This window comes from Lactuca saligna, chromosome 8 (genome assembly GCF_052625555.1).
Source record: "Lactuca saligna cultivar CGN05327 chromosome 8, ASM5262555v1, whole genome shotgun sequence".
Taxonomy (NCBI): domain Eukaryota; kingdom Viridiplantae; phylum Streptophyta; class Magnoliopsida; order Asterales; family Asteraceae; genus Lactuca; species Lactuca saligna.
The window spans coordinates 60,618,349-60,637,698 of record NC_136424.1 but is presented as its reverse complement, the minus strand read 5'-3'; the positions used below and the strand labels follow the sequence as shown (position 1 = coordinate 60,637,698).

The 19,350-nt window shown below is 35.8% G+C and overlaps 1 protein-coding gene and 1 non-coding gene across 3 annotated transcripts; both read right to left on the bottom strand.

Annotated features, from left to right (window-relative positions):
• Positions 1-3,353: 3,353 nt before the first annotated feature.
• On the bottom strand, positions 3,354-9,526 carry LOC145008068 (TMV resistance protein N-like). 2 transcript variants are annotated; one of them, XM_078966692.1, is made up of 7 exons: positions 9,344-9,526; positions 8,982-9,088; positions 7,653-8,241; positions 6,095-7,199; positions 5,778-5,999; positions 4,360-5,196; positions 3,354-4,271 (listed from the first exon to the last, which is right to left on the bottom strand). In XM_078966692.1, the coding sequence occupies exons 3-7, from the start codon at positions 8,165-8,167 to the stop codon at positions 3,630-3,632; spliced, it is 3,321 nt and encodes a 1,106-aa protein (XP_078822818.1). In that variant the 5' UTR covers positions 8,168-8,241; positions 8,982-9,088; positions 9,344-9,526; the 3' UTR covers positions 3,354-3,629. The 2 variants fall into 2 exon arrangements, with proteins under 2 accessions (XP_078822818.1, XP_078822817.1); XM_078966691.1 differs by lacking the exon at positions 8,982-9,088.
• A 9,481-nt stretch (positions 9,527-19,007) lies between these two features.
• LOC145013475 (small nucleolar RNA R71) lies at positions 19,008-19,114 on the bottom strand. The gene has a single exon (XR_013665033.1). It is a non-coding gene; the product is annotated as a small nucleolar RNA R71 (small nucleolar RNA).
• Positions 19,115-19,350: the final 236 nt, after the last annotated feature.

Below are 19,350 nucleotides of genomic sequence, written 5' to 3'. Positions count from 1 at the left end.
ACAAGAAAAGTCATTTTTAGTGACCACCTAAAATCTGGTCACTAACATCATCATTTAGTGACCATATATTAAGTCGTCACTGAATTTTGGTAATGCTATAAGTTTAGTGACCGGTTCTATATATGTCGTCACTCGCCGGTCACTAACCGTAAAGTAAAAGCTCTATCGGATGCTTTAATGACCAAAAAAAGTGGTCACTGCATTAGCGGCTTAGTGACAAAAAATAATAGTCATTAATTCTTTTTTCGTTATTTGAACCCAACTAAACAGGCATGTAGTGATGACACAATATGGTCATTGAAATACAAACTAAAAAAACAATCAGTGACCACAAAATAGTGGTCACTAACCAACATATGTTAGAAGTAGATAAGTTGGATTAAATAAATGCATGTCATCAAACCACAATGGTGAAAATGTGATTTACCCTAAACTATGAGTGATAGAGTAACAAAAAACGTTAGACCACATTGTATGCAAACAAACCTCTTCCATCATTTCACCACCGTTCTCCTCCACCGTCTCTAAGCCCTAAACCTTCCCCAATCTCCAATTCATCAACTCCAAATCCAATTTCTACTGCTTAGGGTTTTTTGTCAGCCGAGAGTTTCAAGGATATGAGAAATGGCAAGTTCGATGACTACTTCTGTCGATATCCGAGTCATCGACGATGTCATCAACAAAGTCCGAGAAGAATTCGTCCTGGCGAGGGAATTCCTTCACGTCGATGCCGTCGCCACTTCTTACTTGCGGTGAAAGCACAAAAATGACAACATAGCTGCCAGTGGTAAGGTTCGTCCTACCACTGATTGACGCCGCCTCCTCCTTCCCTACATCCTTTAGTATCTCTCTCTCTCTCTCTCTCTCTCTCTCTCTCTCGATCTGGTGGTTTCAGCTACTGGATTAGATTTCGAAAGAAGGTTAGATGGACAATTGAATCTATGTTATTATGAGCAACATCAATTGACCTAATTTTATTTATTTTGTTCTTGTTATTTTCATAATTTTGACAATTGAATCCATGTTCTTATGACCAACAAACTTGACATTCATAGGGAACAGTGGCTTTCTCAAGGTGTTTTATTCTTGCTTTGATTATTTAGATTGTTGATCTTTATTTTACACTTAATCAGTAATTACCTTTTGGTTTAGAGTTCCAAATCCATTTGAAGTTGATAATTTAACCATTCACAACTCTTCTGTTGTACTAAAATTTCTACACTAGGTGTCTCTTCTGCTGAAGACTGTGAAGCACAGATCATAACTCTTGAAAGTGTCTTGGATTCTCTGGTAGTAATATACTAATATGTCATTTTTATATTAAGGATTTATTTTAATGTTATTTGGAATATCAAAATTTATTGATTAAAATTCATTTTGTGAATGTGAAGGTTTACACAGTAATGAACAGGACACAGCTGGAGAATGTCACCCCATCTAAGGTTTCTCATTTCGAACTAAAAGCTAAACTGGAATCCTCAAGATTCAAGGTGAACATTATAAAAATACGGATGTTTTTTACAATAAAAACTGAACCTTGAGAATTCAATCGTTTCATTTTCTTTTGTTACCCTGATTCTTTTTTTACAGTTTGAAGCGCAACTGCTTGAGTTGTGTCACTGCAAAGTAATTACAAATATACGGATGAAAAGCAAGAGATTCTTAGAAAGAGATTGTTTAATGATTACACTAAGATCATTTATTGTGTTGACGAGTTAGGTCTTTTGTGTGCTTATGAGGTATGTATTTTTTATGCAATTTAAAGAGTAAATTTCTAGTAAGGAATCTTGTTCTTATGACTTATACCATCTATGATTTGTTACTTGATAGGCTGTTAAAATTTTTATAGAGCACTCCCCAAAAGCTATTGAAGAATGTGATTTCTTTTAGCAAATGTGCTCAAAGTATGTTTATTTTCTTGAGGAAGCATTGTTTATCACTGGGGAATCTTTGCCAAATGGTATATGCTATTTTTGAACCTTTTATTCATTGACTGTCATCGTTGGAAAAATTAAATTTTTTTACAAATATATGTTTGACAATGTAGCATTCATCCTTGAAAGGTAGAAAAAATATTTTTTTATCTTGCAAAAACAGATGGTTTCTTAAAATAGAAAAAAAATGTTGAAAGTGGTTAACTTAAGGTATTCATTCAGCACACCTGATATAACAATAATCCCACATAGATGGGTAAAATAGTCATTTACTGTCTTTTAGATTGTTCATTTAGCACACAAAAAGAAACAATAATTTTCATCTAACAAATCAATTGCCTTGTGTTTGTAGATTTTTGTCTTTTTAGCAGCAGAGTATGAAACCCCACAGAATTCTCAAAATCAGGTAAATTTGTTTTTTTCTCCAACCATAATATCTTCATTAAGTTAAATTATATTAAAAAATCTTTAGGATTATCACTTTAAGGGTTTTAAATGGTTTTCTAAAATCGAACTACATAATAACTAAAGAACAAAAACCTAATTTACAATTGCAAACTCCTTGTTTCTTTTGTTTTTCCCACCAATGTATGGATAAATGAGGGAAAATTTGTAAATTGTTATGAGTTATGTCTTGTCTCATTAAGACCTAAATTTTTTCAATTTTTTCGACATTAATAGCTAATAGTCAATGCAGAAGCAACTATTTCACTTATCTTTAACTTGTTTTTTCAGGTAAAAAAAAACGGGTCCATCTGTTCATGAAGATTCTCAAAGCACCATAATTTGATGGCCATGAAGACACTTGAAAATGTTTATTTTTATTTTGATGTCTTTTTATTTTAAAATATTTTTTTGTAAAAATTCGATATCTATATGTAAGAAATAATGACATACTTTCGATGGTATGTTATTTATAGCATCCTACTTCTATCATTAGATATGAAAATTCTATCCAATTAAATCTATGAAAAATGTATAGCAACTCAGTTATAGTGTATTGTCTTTTCTCATAGTTTCTTAAATAGTGACCACTTTTTTTTTGGTCTCTAACAATATTTATTTAGTGACCACTTTTTGTGGTCACTAATTATATAAATTAGTGACGACTTTCACTGATTAGTGACAAGATTTAGTGACGAAACCGGTTGTCACCGATTTAGTGACCATTATATTTTAGTCACTATTCGGTGACCATATATATTTGGTCACTAAATCACTTTTGTGACGGACCTATAGTGACGAAAAGTGACGACTAGATATTTGGTCACTAAATCACTTAGTGACGACTCTTTCTATTGTTAGTGACCATTTCACTGTCGTCACTAATTGACATTTTTTTTTGTAGTGTTATGATGTGACTTACAAGTGATTGTAAGCCTTGATGTGAGTCACACCTTGTCATGATATAAAGGTGTATTTTAGCTAGGGTATCAGAACCTACGAGCAAATTAGCTAAAGGGTTACATAATACATATACAAAGCATTCTCTCTCAATACTCGATGTGTTTAAGCCAGGGCATCAGAACCTACGTTCAAATTAGAAGTAGTTTTCACAATTATATGCAATCATCTTCAGGACATCCATTCTCATCCCTTTGCAATTTGTTTTTCAATGTATGTTGCAGTGTAATCAGAATCATAAATTCAGAGTCACTCGGACTATACGAACTGCATGGCAAAGAGTCGAGAGATCTATGGGTGTATGGATGTTTCAGATGTTTTATCGCGAAATAATATTGATACAGAAGACTTAGAATTGTCTTGGGTCATAAATGCTTTATATTCATCATTTTCCTCATGCCAAAACTCTGAGCAATCTGTTGCAACTTTTGTTGTTTGCACTGGATCATCTTTACTTTTTCTAGGAACAAACTCAGCAGAAAATGAAGTCCAATGCCTCTGTATGGAAAATGAAATAATATTGTATGATGAGTTCAATGATGTGGTTCGCCTCAACGAACTAAAGGAAACATATCCCACATATGTCTTTACTTCTCCATCATATTCAGGCTCTGGTGTTTCATTAGACTCCTGCCAAATCTCAAACCGAGAATCTTCCTGATCTGGATCCTGCTTAATAATTATATCAATCCACATATCTCTGTTCGGGGTAATAATCCGTATTAAGAACCCACAAAACTCATTGCACCAATCATCCGGAAGACGCAATCTAAACGTGTCGGCAACATATAGCATAAGCGGCATATATCTGCCCCATTTAACATGTGGGAGACGCTTTGTAAATGTTTTCCCCCTAAAGAACCTACCTACAAACGCCCTTGGATTCTGATATTGAAGTCTGACACTGATAAAGTGATCTTCAATAGCATTCCCCTGCCATGGAATACACATTCATTTATTTGTATGTTTGGGTTAATTAATATGACAATGATCGAAATTTAAAAGGTACATAGAGCAAAACCTGGAGCATGGAGTCTAGTAATATGTCACCATCACCAAGTTTGTTGTCCCCCAGAAGTGAGACTTTCCACAACCATTTACAGTTTGAGATATCTCCAAAGCTTTCAAGCGAGCTACAATCATCCGCTATAACAACAGCTATACTTGATGGCATCTCTGACAATTCTACAAGTTTTTCGCAGCTTGTCACGTTGAGCCATTTCAGTCGAGGAACTCGCAAGTGACTAAAATTTAATTGTGAAAAGTAATTTCCTTCTAGATTGAGTTCTTGCAAGTTGGGAAACTCTAAAACATCAGAGCCAATGTCTTCATCTCCCAAATGGCACATGCTCAGATCCAACTTCCTTAAGAATCGGAGTTCTTGTAAATTGTGGAAAAACCTTAAACATATGTTACGACGTAAACAAGGATCCTCTACACAACATTTTACACCAGGAAGATTGCTGCAACCACACCTCCAACAAATAACAAAATAGTTTGAATAAGATTCTATGTAGGATGCAACTTCACTCCTGCTATTATCCAAATCAAGATGTGGTAAATTCTCCATCTTCTGTTGTTGGATCTTTGGAAACTTAACGAGTTTGGGCTGCCCTGGGAATTCAAGGGTCTCGAGTTTCTTTATTCCCGTAATGGGTGGAAACATCTCAAGACTGGGACAAACTTCTATAGATAAGTAAACAAGCTTTTCCAAGCTTCCAATCGATGGATGAATTTCTACTAAGCACATACATCCATAAAGAATAAATCTTTCAAGATTTGGAAGTCCATTAAAATCTGGAGTGATGATTAGTTTATCCATAAAGTGAAGTTTCAATAACTTCAAACTTGGGAGTAACTGTTAAATACAAGTGCAACAAGTCAAAAATGTATCAAGGTGACAAGATTTTGAGGAAAATGGCATGCAGGCACACAGACAAACACAAACACAGTTATACACTATTTATATATGAAATAATAGTTAGACAAAAAACTAGTTCCTTCCGTCCGAAAATGGAAATCATCTCAACTTTCCAATTGTTTAATAATATATCTATAGATCACTTAAGAGAAACAAGATAATAAAAGATCTTTAAACCCAAATCGGTGATATCAATATTTTATAATGGTTTTTAATCATATTTATGTTCGAAAAAAACAAAAGGAAATTTGCATCTTTGTCAAGACAAAAAGGATATTTAGATGGAGGATGGGTTTTACATAAATACCATGGACTATAATGACTAATATGTTAATGAACAAATTATATTTTGAAAATTTTATAGTTTCTAAGACAAAGGACATTCCACAGGATAAATATACATGCTTTTCAATACTATAGATACTTGAAATTTACTCTAGATTGGTCATGTATGTAATTCATCATCAACTTTGTTTTCATCTGTTCATTAGATAAAGTGATAAAACAATATGAATTACCTTAAAACCCTCCCAAAGTTGTTTTTGCTTGCCAAAGGACAATAGAAGACAGCAAAGCTCCCTTAGTGGAAGGTCATTAAACAATGATTTTGCAGGATCACCTATCGATTCCATATATCGAAGATTCTTCATGTTTGCAGCAACCAAATGAAGATTTTGTTCTTGTTCTTTTGCTGGTTGAATCCAGAAATCCATTTTTATTGCTTCAATCTTGTCAATTTCCTATGATAGAGGAACCACAATGTTGTTAGGATTGATTCAAAAGTGTCTGTTTATACATACATAATGTATCATGCAAAGTTCAGCTTAAGCATTACCATCATTGCATCCATAGAACAAATTTTTAGAACATCTTCCACTTTCCAAACTCTACTATGTTTTTCAGGATTCTTGGGGTGTACCCCTCTAACAATGTGGTGTCCCATTTCTTGCACAAGATCATGCATATCAAACGCTCCATCTTTTGAAATAGTTATGAGAGCCTTTTGTATCAACACCTTTATTCCTATAACAGGATGAAAACCACAAGCATCAAGAATCTCCATTGTGGTATTTTTCTTGTCCCACCTAAAAAAACATGCTATATCAAGAAACAAGTCTTGCTCAAGCGGTTTAAGTCCATCAAAGCTGACTTTTAGGGTTTCCAAAATATTATCATCTGGGATCTCTTTCAGTCTGGCTAATGCGCTCCTCCACTCATGAATGTTTTTGTCACACAAGAAAGAACCGATTACTGTAAGTGCTAATGGAAGCCCACCAGCATAAGAGACCACCTCTTTGGAAAGTTGTTCGTAATCTTTAGTCCATCTGTAATCCTGGCATGCATTCTTGCGAAAGAGCTTAATAGCTTCATCATTGTTTAACAGGATAATGTTGTGCTTAACATCAATTCTGTTTGCATTTAATACATGCTCATCTCTGGTTGTGATTATTATTCGGCTTCCTTCACCATACCAATCATGTGATCCAGCTAACGCTTTCAGTTGGTCAAGGTGATCAACATCATCTAGGACAATCAAGACCTTTTTACGGCATAACTTATTCAGCATCATATGTCTTCCTTCCTCAACTCTCCCTATTCCCTTCACTTTCTTTTGTTTCAAAACACCAGAAAGGATTTTTTCTTGCAATTTTTCCAAACCATTTTTCCTTGATTCCTCCCGGATATTTTTTACAAAGCAGCAACCATCAAACTTGCTAGAGAATTCATCATACATAGCAGACACAAGAGTAGTCTTACCACCACCCCCAACCCCCCATATTCCAATCATCCGCACACCACCTGACCCAATTTGTAACTCTGATTCCAAACCTTGCATGCGGGCCGCTATTCCAATTAGGTTCTCGTTTGCACTTGAAGTTACTAGCTGCAGCCTCTGTGAAATTGTGTCAACAATTTCTTTGATAACCTTTGATTCATGCCTACATGTTGAATATTTAAGGATAATTAACACACGCTCACATTGACAAAAGAGGTAACAGGATCCAAGCTAATCAACATTTAAATTTCATATTTTAGATAGAAGTTGTAAAGTTAAATTCACAGGTAGTTTGTAACAATTTTCTCGGGAAACATCAAAAATAGTTTCATATAACAAAAAGTGAAGCAAGATGGATGTGTTGTAGTAGCTTGAAGCAATGCATCAAGTACGCAATTAGAATCAAAACTCAATGAAGTCCATCATAGCTTAATTTAACGTTATTCATAATCCTAGGACTTGATACATATCTTCTAACTTACCAAAATGATTAATTGGTCTAGTAGAGCCTATGTTTATGCAGTTCATCAACATCGTCGAATAATCAAAACATTTAGATAAAAACTTCTAAGATAGAAGTATACATGTGTTGTACAAAAACAAAGAAGAAAATTACCCATTGGCAATGTGTTTGGGTTCCCATCCAGAAATGTTACTTGCATCCACGAGTGCTTTTCTCCAAGATTCAACATTGCTCTTGTTCTCCAACTCATATTTGCAAAATGTTTCTCCATATTTTCGCTTCTGTTTTCGCACATCGGATGGATCCACATTATAAAATATGGGAAAAACAATTTGGTTTCCGGTATCCTTGCATTTCATGATATGTGCAAGTTCATCTAAGCACCATGAAGAATCTGCATAGTTTTCAGAGAATACGATGACAGCAATCTGTGATTCTTCTATAGCCTTCATAAGGGTTGGACCAATCAACTCACCCCGAGGAAGTGTTTCGTCGTCCTTGTAGGTGTAGATCCCTTGTTGTTCAAGAGCTGTGTAGAGATGATCCACAAAAGTCTTGCGAGTATCTTCTCCTCTAAAGCTAAGGAATACATCATACGTCCACGATTTAGAAGAAAATTCCAGAACAGAAGGAGAAAATGATGATGAAGATGCCATTGATGTGTTCATATGTTGCGAGTATGTGGTTTGAGAACCTCAATGAAATGAACTTTATACAGACTGATGTGAGTTTCCAGTAAAACCTGTTATCATGTAAAAAAAAACCTTGTCAGAACTCATATTTGGAGTAACTGGACACCATGTAGAAAATCTCATAACTAGTCATTAACTTTTTGGTGATACGAACTCCTTTAAATGTATGATACAAGCTATAATTCAAATGATAGACATGAACTGATTTAGGTGATATGAGTTAGTTTTAACACAATTACATTATACATTTAATATTTTGCTTATAATTCCACATTCAGATTTTTCTGAAAAGACTTGGTGAAAAATCCCAGCAACACCAAACTTCAGTAGACTCCCTTTCTTAAATCTTAACTTTGCAAGCTTATACTTCAATTTCATAGGATTTGTTCCTTTAATATCTTCTTTCAACTTGAGCATGTGGAAGCCTTTCATGCACCACTTGACTCTTCTTTCTCAAGTCTTAAGCCTTTCAATAGAGTGAAGATAATGAAAAAGTAATTATAGTTCCCTTATATTAATAATCAAGTTTTGTAGTTTCAACATTTAATCACCACGCTTCTACATTGTACATTCTCACCCCAAAATCCAACCTAGCAATATTGTTCATTTAAATGAATTGATACATATATCTTCCCACCATGATTAACCGCTTACCTTTATGACCTTTTGGCTTTACGTGAACACCTATAACTTTTATACTATTTAGAAAAGTTAATATCTTTAATGAATTCCCCTAGCATTTGGTTCTTAAACGTAGTAAAGCACGAATTCAAATAGTGCCAAGTCGTACTTGTATTTGCTTAACAAAACACAGGCCAATCCTCCTGTTATGTTTTCTGCTTGTATCGACGATACATATACACACCATTAGGCTCGTTTTCCTCCAAATTCCATTCCCTTATAACATATACACAACATATTAAATTCACAAATAGCTTAATTTGATCATCTAACTACACTAATTCAAAAACTTCACAACGTTGACTAAATTAGGTCAAAATTCGTTTCACACATTCCGGAACGACCTTTTTTTTTTTAACTGTTTGATTAAATTTACTTAATATATTATATTAAACTTCATTAACCGCTTAACGCTTCCATTTCTTTCTTGATGACTTATCATTAATCAAGTTATCAGTTTAGGGAACGTACCTCAAATTCTCAGCAGCACCAACCTTTTAGTAGACGTCCTTGCTAATCTCTTCACTTTGCAAGTACTTCAATTTGAGCAGAATACCTTCCTTAATTTCTCTTTCAAGTTCAACTTGGATTAATTTGAGTAGGTCGGAGTCTTTCCTCCATCGTTGACTATTCTCTCACCGTTCTAGAAAGGGTATGAGAAAGTACTGATAATAAGAGTATATTACAGTTTTGGTCCCTGAATTTATCTATATTTTTAAGGCTTTGGTCATGTTTCAAAAAAGATTTTTGTCCCTCGGTTTATAAAGTTAATAAACACATAACTAAGACAAAATTACATAAATGGTCCTTGTGTTTGAAAAAATAAACCAATTTGAGTCCTTATAACAAATTGTTTGCATATTTGATCCTTATGTTTTAAAAATGTTGCAAAGATGATACTTTTGATAAAGTGTCTAATTTTTTCAGTTAAGTCTTTTATGATTTCTTCATAGATCATTTATGTAATTTTGTCTATTAATTATTATCTTTATATTTTATTTATTTATGTTTTTTATGAATTTTTTTTTTGATGTTTTGTTTGAATATAATGTTTTTTTCACTTATATTGTGTAATTTTTTGTTCAAATAAAATTCTTAAATTTTTTGACGTTTTATTCAAATACATTTATTAGTGTTTTTTTTTTATGTTTTGTTTAAATAATTTTTTTAATGCTTTGTTCGAATATATTTTTAATATTTTTTGATATATTTGTTTTCTTGTAGAGAAATTGAGTAATCTAACCATTTTTGTATTGTGATTTTTTTAAAAAAAATAACCGCTTTTAATTTTTTTTTTAAATAACCACTTAGTCCATAACGCATTCATTTCAGACCATATTATTAAGCGGATCATATCTGACCCGATATTGTGGTCCCTTGTCCAAAACACACATTTCGTACTATATTTGGACTTCTGTGTTCCAAGCTACTCCAACTTCAAAAAAAATATCTTCTACCAGTGAAGAGCTCTAACATTTGTTGGTATGCGTCAATTTTTTATATGATTATGTGTTCAAAATAAAGTTGAAGTGTTTTTTGTATGATTATATATGATTAATTGGAAATAATTCGTTTTTATTCAACTGCGGAGGTTAATTGTGATTAATTTGAATTATTTTTTTTACAGTAGTATGGAATTCAAAATAATTCGTTTTTCTTCGATTTTTTATAATTATATGTGATTAATTTCAATTAATCACAGTTAACCACCGGAATCGAAGCAAAACAAATTATTTCCAAATAATCACATATAATCATACAAAAAACAGTTTGTAACATCCCAAAAATCATAGTAAATTTGAACTTTTCAAAACAACCCAAAATAATAATTTTTTACAAAACCATTGTTTCAAAAGTGTTTATCAATAATCAGAGTATCCCAAAATCCAAATAACATAAATTTGAAAGATGTGCACGATCACACATTCGCCTTGTCACGGTCATCTGAAGTACTTGAAACAATAAATTGAAATTGTAAGTCAAAGCATAGTGAGTTCCCCAAATTAATATCACCACACAAACATATAACCAAACAGATATCGGGTCCACAACTTCCTGGTTAGATTACCCCTAGGCCACAACCTTATGGTTGGAATGCCTTGGCCCACAACCTTTCGATTGGCTTGCCCAATACATAAGGGGTCCACAACCTCCTGGTTGGATTACCTTCAGCCCATAACCTCCTGGTTGGAATGTCCCGGTCTATTGACTGACAGTACAAAGCAGTACAGTCTCAACCCCACGTACAATATCGACATATACATAACAAATAACATATATCTAGCAACATATAATCATATAACCACTTAACAGACTAAAAGACATATCTACAGATTACTACCGCATAACAACATCCTATATACCAGAATACATTACTAACGGATCGACATTGGTGCCTTCGACCCACAAGAACAATAAGGAAAACTCACTTCTTAGTCTGAACTCTGAACAAATAGCTAAATAGGTATTGGCTCCGAATATCAGCTCTACGCGTTATCTATTCATCAAATAGTGACCAATCTTAAATACAACTCAAAATACCCAAAATACCCAAAATACCCTTAGGTCAAACTTGGTCAAATCCTAGTCAAAGTAAAAAAGTTAAGAAGTCAACCGAGTCAACACAGCTGAGTACGCATAGCGTTCAGAATAGACACATAGTGTACTCAGGACTTTGACCAAAAATCACGATCTTGACCTTGGATGTATAATGTTTCTAGGGGACGCTTAACGTTCTTCAACTATTTTTTTTCGCCGCATCGAATACCTTTTTCGTCGTGTATTAGGCTCCATGATGTCCTCTAGTTAATCCACTATGACAATGTTGTAACATGTCATTTGCCACCATTTACCATATTTCTCTCTTTCTTTATCTTTGAGACTCTAAATATGCACCTTTACCACCATTATCATCCTTACCATCAAGTTTTTTCTCTGTGTGTATGGAGGTATGTTTAAACCTCATGAACTTATATCACAAACATGTTTCTATTGTCACATTTCAATTAGAAAATGATTATTTTGGTGCAGATCCTGTTGGAAAAAAGTAGGGTTTGTAGTGGAGATTTGGATACGATTTGGATCGTGAGAACACTTTCCGAACTGATATTTCTACCCTATGTCTGTGCTGCAAGAAATTCAGCCTACGATAATCCAAGATGACACTTATGATTCTAGGTACAGAAGTCGTAAGCCAAATTGCTAGAAGGATTCTGTGTTTGTTTGATGAAAACGAGAGCTTAAGAATTTCGCGTCTCTCTTCTCAAAGAGAAGAGTCGTTTATATAATAAATGAGATTAGGGTTTCTATTAGGGTTGGCCATCATGGTTTAATTTCTTTGGATGCAAGCCAGGAAATCCGAACTTTAATGAGGATTTAGGGTTTCCAAAACTGACGAATTTCGTCAATTTTACCATAATCACCCTCAAGAATTTGTTTTTCCCACTATGTTCCCATATGTATTTTTCGAAGAGTTTTTGGGGCGCTGCCCCTTGGAGCCAGTTGGGGGCACTTCCCCTAAACCCCACCAAAGGGACGCCTCCCCTTTGGAAATCCCGAACCCAAGGGCGCTACCCTTGGACCCCCCGACTAGTCGTCGATTTGGCTTTTAATTCGATCTTATACATGTGTGCACTCCACACTAACCCGTACATATATAAATGTACAAATTATGAAGAGCCTTAGCTCACATGTAATTTCCAATTACATAAAATGACAAGGTCACACTAAAATCATCAACAGATACGTGGTTACAGATCTATCTTTTTTGATGAAGTCGAAGAGTGCTCATAGCAGGAGCATTCTGGAAATCCAATTTCACAGTGTGTAGTCTTTACTTTCCAAAAACTCCATTATTTCTTATATTGCCATTCAATTTCAACCCCATAATTACCTCTCTTATATGGATTTCAGTTAGCAGGAGATCAATCACCCGATATTCGTATTGTGATTTGTTTTCGGTAATTTTCTCTCATACAGGAGCATTATGGTATTTGAATTAGCGTCTATTTGATGATAAAATTTGGTGGTTTTTTCTATTTGACTTTATTACAGGGCTTGTGAATTGTGATTCGTTTTGGGTATTATGTTGCAACTATTTGCCAAATGCAACTTTGATGGTCGAGATACAAAGTACTAATCTTGAGAATGACAAATTGTAAAAGATGATGGTTCCATCTCCCCTATGCAAATCTTCCCATTGAATGGAAAAAATGATGTTATAAGATTATAAAGTGTGCTAAATGAAGTACTATACTCATGTTTGTATTATGTAATATTAATTATTATTAATTCCTTATGTTATCATTATGGCCAATGGTTCTTACTGTAGGTTACAAAAGAAAAAAAAATGAAGTTGCAGAGCTCTCATATGGGAGCAATACTTAATCAGGTTAACTATTATTTTTTTTCTTATTTTATGTAGAGCTTTCAAGCTTTGAATTAAATGTTAGGATTAAAAATAATACATGATAAATATGAATGAGGAAAAAAAAGTAATGATTTGTTGTTAAAACGTGAAAATGTAACATCTCGAAATCCAGGTAAAGCTATTAAACCCTTCCATTTTGTCAAGTTGTTAAGAGTGGTCCCTTGAAAGAATTCTTGTAGCAAATGAGTATGTTTGGCATACTGGGGAGTACGCTGCGCGTACTCATGCGCTTAATTTGGATGCGGACTCGCCTGGGTACGCTGGCCGTACCCAGGGTTATGCTGGGCGCAATGGGTCCAAATGCAAACCCTAAATGTTTGGCTTTTGCACTATTTAAAGGATGTTAAGGCTCATTTCTCAGCCTCCATATCAGAGAGTGAAACCCTAAGAGAGAGCCTACCATCGTCCATAGTTCAGTGTGTGTATTTTAGAGCTAAAAGTGTTTTGGTGTGTTAGTGAAGAAGAAGGAGAAGAGCTTGAGGAGGTCAGGGCTTGAAGTGCAAGGTTGGATCTGAGATCTTCAGAGAAAGGAGCTTCATTTAGAGGTATAAAGTTCAAAACTTTCCTCCTTATTTGGTTTGATGTTGCATGGTCCATTTCTAGGGTTAAAAGTCCCAAAGGTGGAGACTTTATGAATGTAATGTGCTCGATGGACCTAGATCTGTCCCATTTCAGTAGTATTGGTGTTATAGATCCATAAAGTTTCTATCTTGGTCGTTGATATGAGGTCATGCTTGAGTTATGAGCTCTCTAGAGTTGGGAAATGGAATATTATGGGTGATAGTGACTTGTCCAGCCATGCAAAGGCTTAAAGTCACAAACTTTATGGATTAAGAGGCTTAGAAGTGGTCAGATCTAGAAGTTGGACGTGGCTCTTAACTGTTTAAGACCCCAAAAGCTTAGAGTCTGAAACTAGGAATTACGCAGGGCGTAATCCCAGTACGTGCGGCATAAGGGGTCGCACACCCCTTTTCTATGAAGACATCGGGTACGCCCAACGTACATGTTTGGTACATGCAGCGTAACCCAGAAAGTTGTCTTTTGTTGACTTTTAGGGTTTGGTCAACTTTAGGGTCTTGGAGCCATGAGAGGGGTAAAATGGTATTTTACCCTTCTGAGAGTACTAAGAGAGGGAATAGTCTAGCCTTGAGAGATATATTGATTTAGAGTGTTTATATCATATGATTAGGCGGAAACTAGACCAGATTTTACAGATTTCGAGATTATTGAGTTACCCGAGGTGAGTCTTCTCACTATACTTTACCTAGAGTGGTAATTAGAGTTATGTGACAGAGTATTTTGTATGTTATTTATAGGATGTGATACACTGCATTATTTTTATGTGATTTATGCTATATATGTTTCAGAGTTTACAGAGTTAGAACCGGAAGGCTCACAGAGTTAGGACTAGAGGGTCCACATAGTTAGGACCGAGGGTCCACAGAGTTATAGCCTTGAGTGGCTAATATGTGTTATATGTGGTATTTTGGGGAACTCATTAAGCATTTATGCTTACAGTGTTGTGTTATGTGTTTCAGGTACTAGTGAGGATCGCGGGAAGGCGTCGGCGTGATCAGTACACACACGAGGAGTTTTATGTATTATGATCTTGGGTTGTGTTTTTATGGATGTTATATGATACAATGACATTTTTATAATATTTTTGAATGAAAGTATGTTTTGGAAAATGTAAAAATTGTTTTGAAAAATTTGGGTGTTACAATTTGGTATCAGAGCCTTAATTTGAGGGATTCGGGTGCACCTTCGGGCATATCTGAACTCAAACTGAGGATTTGAGAGATTTTCAAAATAAAATTCAAAAATTTTTCTCAAGAGTAAAAGATTTTTGAAAGAGCAGAGCGAAGCAGTGTGTACGATCAGCCAGCGCCCGAACGGTGATTTCCCAAAATACCCTTACATTATGAATTATGTGATATGTTATGATATGATATGAATGCTAGAGTAGGCTAGGTATTCTTATTAGGGATACAGTGGCCTGATTTGTGATGCCTTAGCCTAGGGATTTTGCTGCTAGGAGATGCTTGAGAGTGAATAGATGGCAGCGAGGAGCTTATGAGAGAACTACTATAGGGTAGATTGTGTATAGAGAGACTAAAGTACTTAGGACTTGGGATCCTAGGAGGAGGACTTGGGATGAATACTGATGTGGTGTGGATGATAGTATTGGGCCCGTACTACTGAAGACACCAAGCAGTGCGCAGCCCAAGTAAGAATCCTTGGTGTACTAGGGAATAAGTAGGGTCAAGTTATCGAGTTCATCTATGTTCGAGCGAGTCTCTGATATGTTTTATGTTGTATTTCAGAGACATCATGGTTGGGACACGCCACAGACCGGGGACCAGTGGAGTGAGCGATGAGGAGCTCCGCCATATGATTCATGAGGAAGTGGTTGCGGCCATCCATGCAGAGATTCCAGAGATGTTTGGGTCTATCAAGACCACTCTGATGGAGACTTTCAATGAGAGATACGCGGTGGTTACTGAGGCTGCAGCTACCGCATCTGTTGCTACTGCTAGACCTCAGGGTGGCGATTCGTTGCTGTTCCGGGAGTTCAACAACACGAAGCCACCAGAGTTTGATGGGACGCAGGATCCGATTGATGAGATAAGATGGGTTTCTGATATTGAGGGATGCTTCTATACGTGTTCATGTCCAAAGCATCCGAGGGTCCGGTTCGCGCTGAACCAGCTTTGCTTGGGAGCGAAGAACTGGTGGAAGTTTGTGACAGCACACTTTTCTTCTGCTGAGCTTGCCGCAATGACCTGGGAGAGGTTCACCGCTATGTTTCGTGATGAGTACGTTCCCCCGGTGGAGAGGGAGCGTTTGGCCCATGAGTTTCTGACCCTCGAGCAGGGTACTGAGTCTGTTACTGTGATCACCAGGATGTTCCATGAGAGGGTGATGTTCTGCCCTGAGCACGCGTCTACCGAGTAGGCACGTATGAGTCAGTATTTGATTATTCTAAGGAGGTACATACGAGAGTTCGTGGCTTCATGTTGAGATTCAAATTTTATAACCATGCTATTGACTAGAGCCCATTTCTTCATCTCCCAAGTTACAGTAGTTGAGATTCAAATTTCTTAAGTCCTTGAGAAAAAACCATAACCCTATGTGGTTCATATTGCTATCATGTAAACAAGGCTTCATGTTGTTGTGAGGTGAAGAAGGCTCCTCTAAACAACATTCTACACCAGGACGATTACTGCAGCTACACCTCCAACAATTAACAAAAAAGTTTGTAATAGATTCGATGTAGGCTGCATCAGCTATCCCTCTATTATCCAAATGAACTTGTCCTAAATTGCCCATGTTCTGTTGTTGGGTCTTTGAGAGCTTAAAAAGTTTAATGCACATTTGATATGTGCATAATTAGTTAATTATTTAACATATATTCTTAGTTATTTTTGGTTAGTTATGAGAATAATATGGACAAAAGGTACTTAAAATGCTTTGAATTGTGTTTTCAGTCCAAAAGATATGCTAGGAGGCAAAAAGGAGAAAAGGGAAAGCAAGTGAAGGTTAAAGGGTGAAAAGAGAGACTTACTCGGCGAGTACATCGACCTTACTCGGCGAGTACACGATGAGATGCTAGAAGATATGTACGACTGCTAATCTGAAGACGGATAAGTATTGACCTACTCGGCGAGTTGATTATGCTACTCGCCGAGTACCCTCTGTTTTGAGATATCTTTAAAAGACGAATCCTTATCACATGGGACAGAACCCCTGGCGAATTTTGAAGGATTAGCTGCGACTAAAAGGTTCAGAAGGCGCTGAAGAACCCTAAGCTTCAAGAGTTGGAAGAATTCAAGCAATTAGGTTAATTCTACCACTTAGACTTAGGAATTAAACATGTTTGCTTTCATAAACTTTGTTTTTATGCTTGTTTCTACTGCAACTATTAGCTAAACTCGTTTTTGTTTCTGTTTGGGGAATACCAAAGAACTCCTATGGTTTAATTATTGAATTTTGTTTAATTGTCTATTGGTGATTTATTAAATTAAGTTTGTTAAAGAACCTTATGTGTTAATCACTACTATTTTCTGTTAATTGGAAGGCAATTAGGTTGCATGAACATCACTTAATTGTTAACCTCATATGTCTATGTGAATGCTAAAACGTATGCTTGGAAGTAATGAGTATGAAACTAAGATTAATAAGAAAATAGGAAGATTAATGTGTGAGCTTGTTTGAGAAACCATCAACAAGAGGTTAATTGAATTAATAACTTAATTGACCATTACAAATCTTATTTAATCCAAATAATTAATCTAGGGAATTAATTAGTTTAAACACTTGATTAACGCTTAAATTAGTTAATTGTCTAAGGGTTAGGAGTAATGAACATGAACCTAACTATTATCATTGGTAACCAATAGCAATTAATCTACCTTAACTTAAATAACCATAGGAGTGAATTGGTTGAACATAAATAGAAACATCTTTATCAAATTTGGTGAATAGTTGTTGCTTTAGTTAATTAGTTAAATTTAGTTTGCTTAAGTTTCTAGTCTTGCAAAACTAGAGAAAAACCATTTACTTTTATTATTTGTTTTAGTTAAAATTAGCTATTAGTTTAATTTCCGTTCCCTGAGTTCGATACCTTACTTATCAATCTATACCACTTAAAGACAGGTTCACTGCCTTTGTGTGCTCAAATTATTAATAAAAAGTAGGGATAAAACTAGTTGAATTTACACACATCAAGTTTTTGGCGCCGTTGTCGGGGAACGGTTCTAAATAATTAAGTTAATTCCTAATTTTTTCGATCCTTTGTGTGAGTTTACTTGCATAAAGTTCATTTATTGCAATTTAGTAACTAGTAATTAGGTTTTAGTATCTGTTTTAGTTAGGTTAAAAACTTAGAATTTTTTTTGAAAAATCACTGATACTCGCCGAGTGCACTCGCACCTACTCGGCGAGTAACAGCTTATTTAGAAATTTTTTTCCTTTTATTTGTTTACAATCTTTTTGTTCTTTTTACGCTTTTATTTGATTAATTTCAGGATTTTCATGACCAGAGGAGCAAACACACCACTGGTACCCCCGTTTGAAGACCCCGAATCCGAATTGAAAAGAAACAAAGGGAAGGACGTGGAGAGTTCAAGCACACCAAAGAAATCACCATTGTCCAACTTGAAGACTGTTTTCGGGAAAAAGAAGAGCAGCAAATCAGGAGCTTCAAGCGCTTCCTTAATAATTGAAGAGCCAATTCAAGAAGAGATTAGATACGAAACCGAGGAAGAAGACGAGGCAACTTACGAACAAGACATCGAATCGGAGGAAGAGTTAGCATTCACTATGGCTAACATTGATGAAATTCCCATGGGAGAATGGAAGAAGAGGATGTGCGACGACCATGGCCCGGGACTTGTGCAACCCGCAATTCCCGCAACTGCCACCTTTGAGCTAAAAGGTCATATCCTAGCTTCACTCAAGGAGATACCTTTCTACGGGAAAGATCATGAAGATGCCTACAAACATTTGGATGAAGTAAATGATGTTGCAGATTACTTCAACATTCCAAATGTCACCCGCGAAACTCAACTGCTTCGGATGCTTCCGGTAACCTTCAAGGGTGCTGCTAAAGACTGGCTCAAATCACTTCCTCCCGGGTCAGTCACTACTTGGGCCAGAATGAAGGAAGAGTTTATTGATCACTTTTGCCCACCATCCAAGATAGCCAAGCTCAAGAAGGCCATTGCAAATTTTGAACAACAAGCTGGAGAGTCGTTATATGAAGCATGGGAGAGGTACAAAAGTCTACTACGAAACTGCCCACACCATGATCTAAATAGCCAACAAGAAGTTTCCATCTTTTATGATGGAGTCAATGTCACGACCCGGCAGCTGCTAGACTCACAAGGCCCACTTACAAAGAAGCCACCCCCGGTGATCAAAGAATTAATTGAAGAATTCTCTAAACACTCTAGAGAATACCACAACCCAAGGAATGATGTCACGAGGGGAGCCGCATACGCTGCTACTGAAGATTTATCCGCGGTCATGGCCATGTTAAAAACCATGG

What these genes read in the sequence shown, in the direction of transcription:
- LOC145008068 (XM_078966692.1), bottom strand. Translation starts at nt 8,167, where the DNA reads ATGAACACATCAATGGCATCTTCATCATCATTTTCTCCTTCTGTTCTG. An exon ending in AACTTTGGGAGGGTTTTAAG is followed by an intron (nt 5,197 to 5,777) that starts GTAATTCATATT and finishes TGTATTTAACAG; the next exon opens with TTACTCCCAAGTTTGAAGTT. An exon ending in TACTAGACTCCATGCTCCAG is followed by an intron (nt 4,272 to 4,359) that starts GTTTTGCTCTAT and finishes ATTCCATGGCAG; the next exon opens with GGGAATGCTATTGAAGATCA.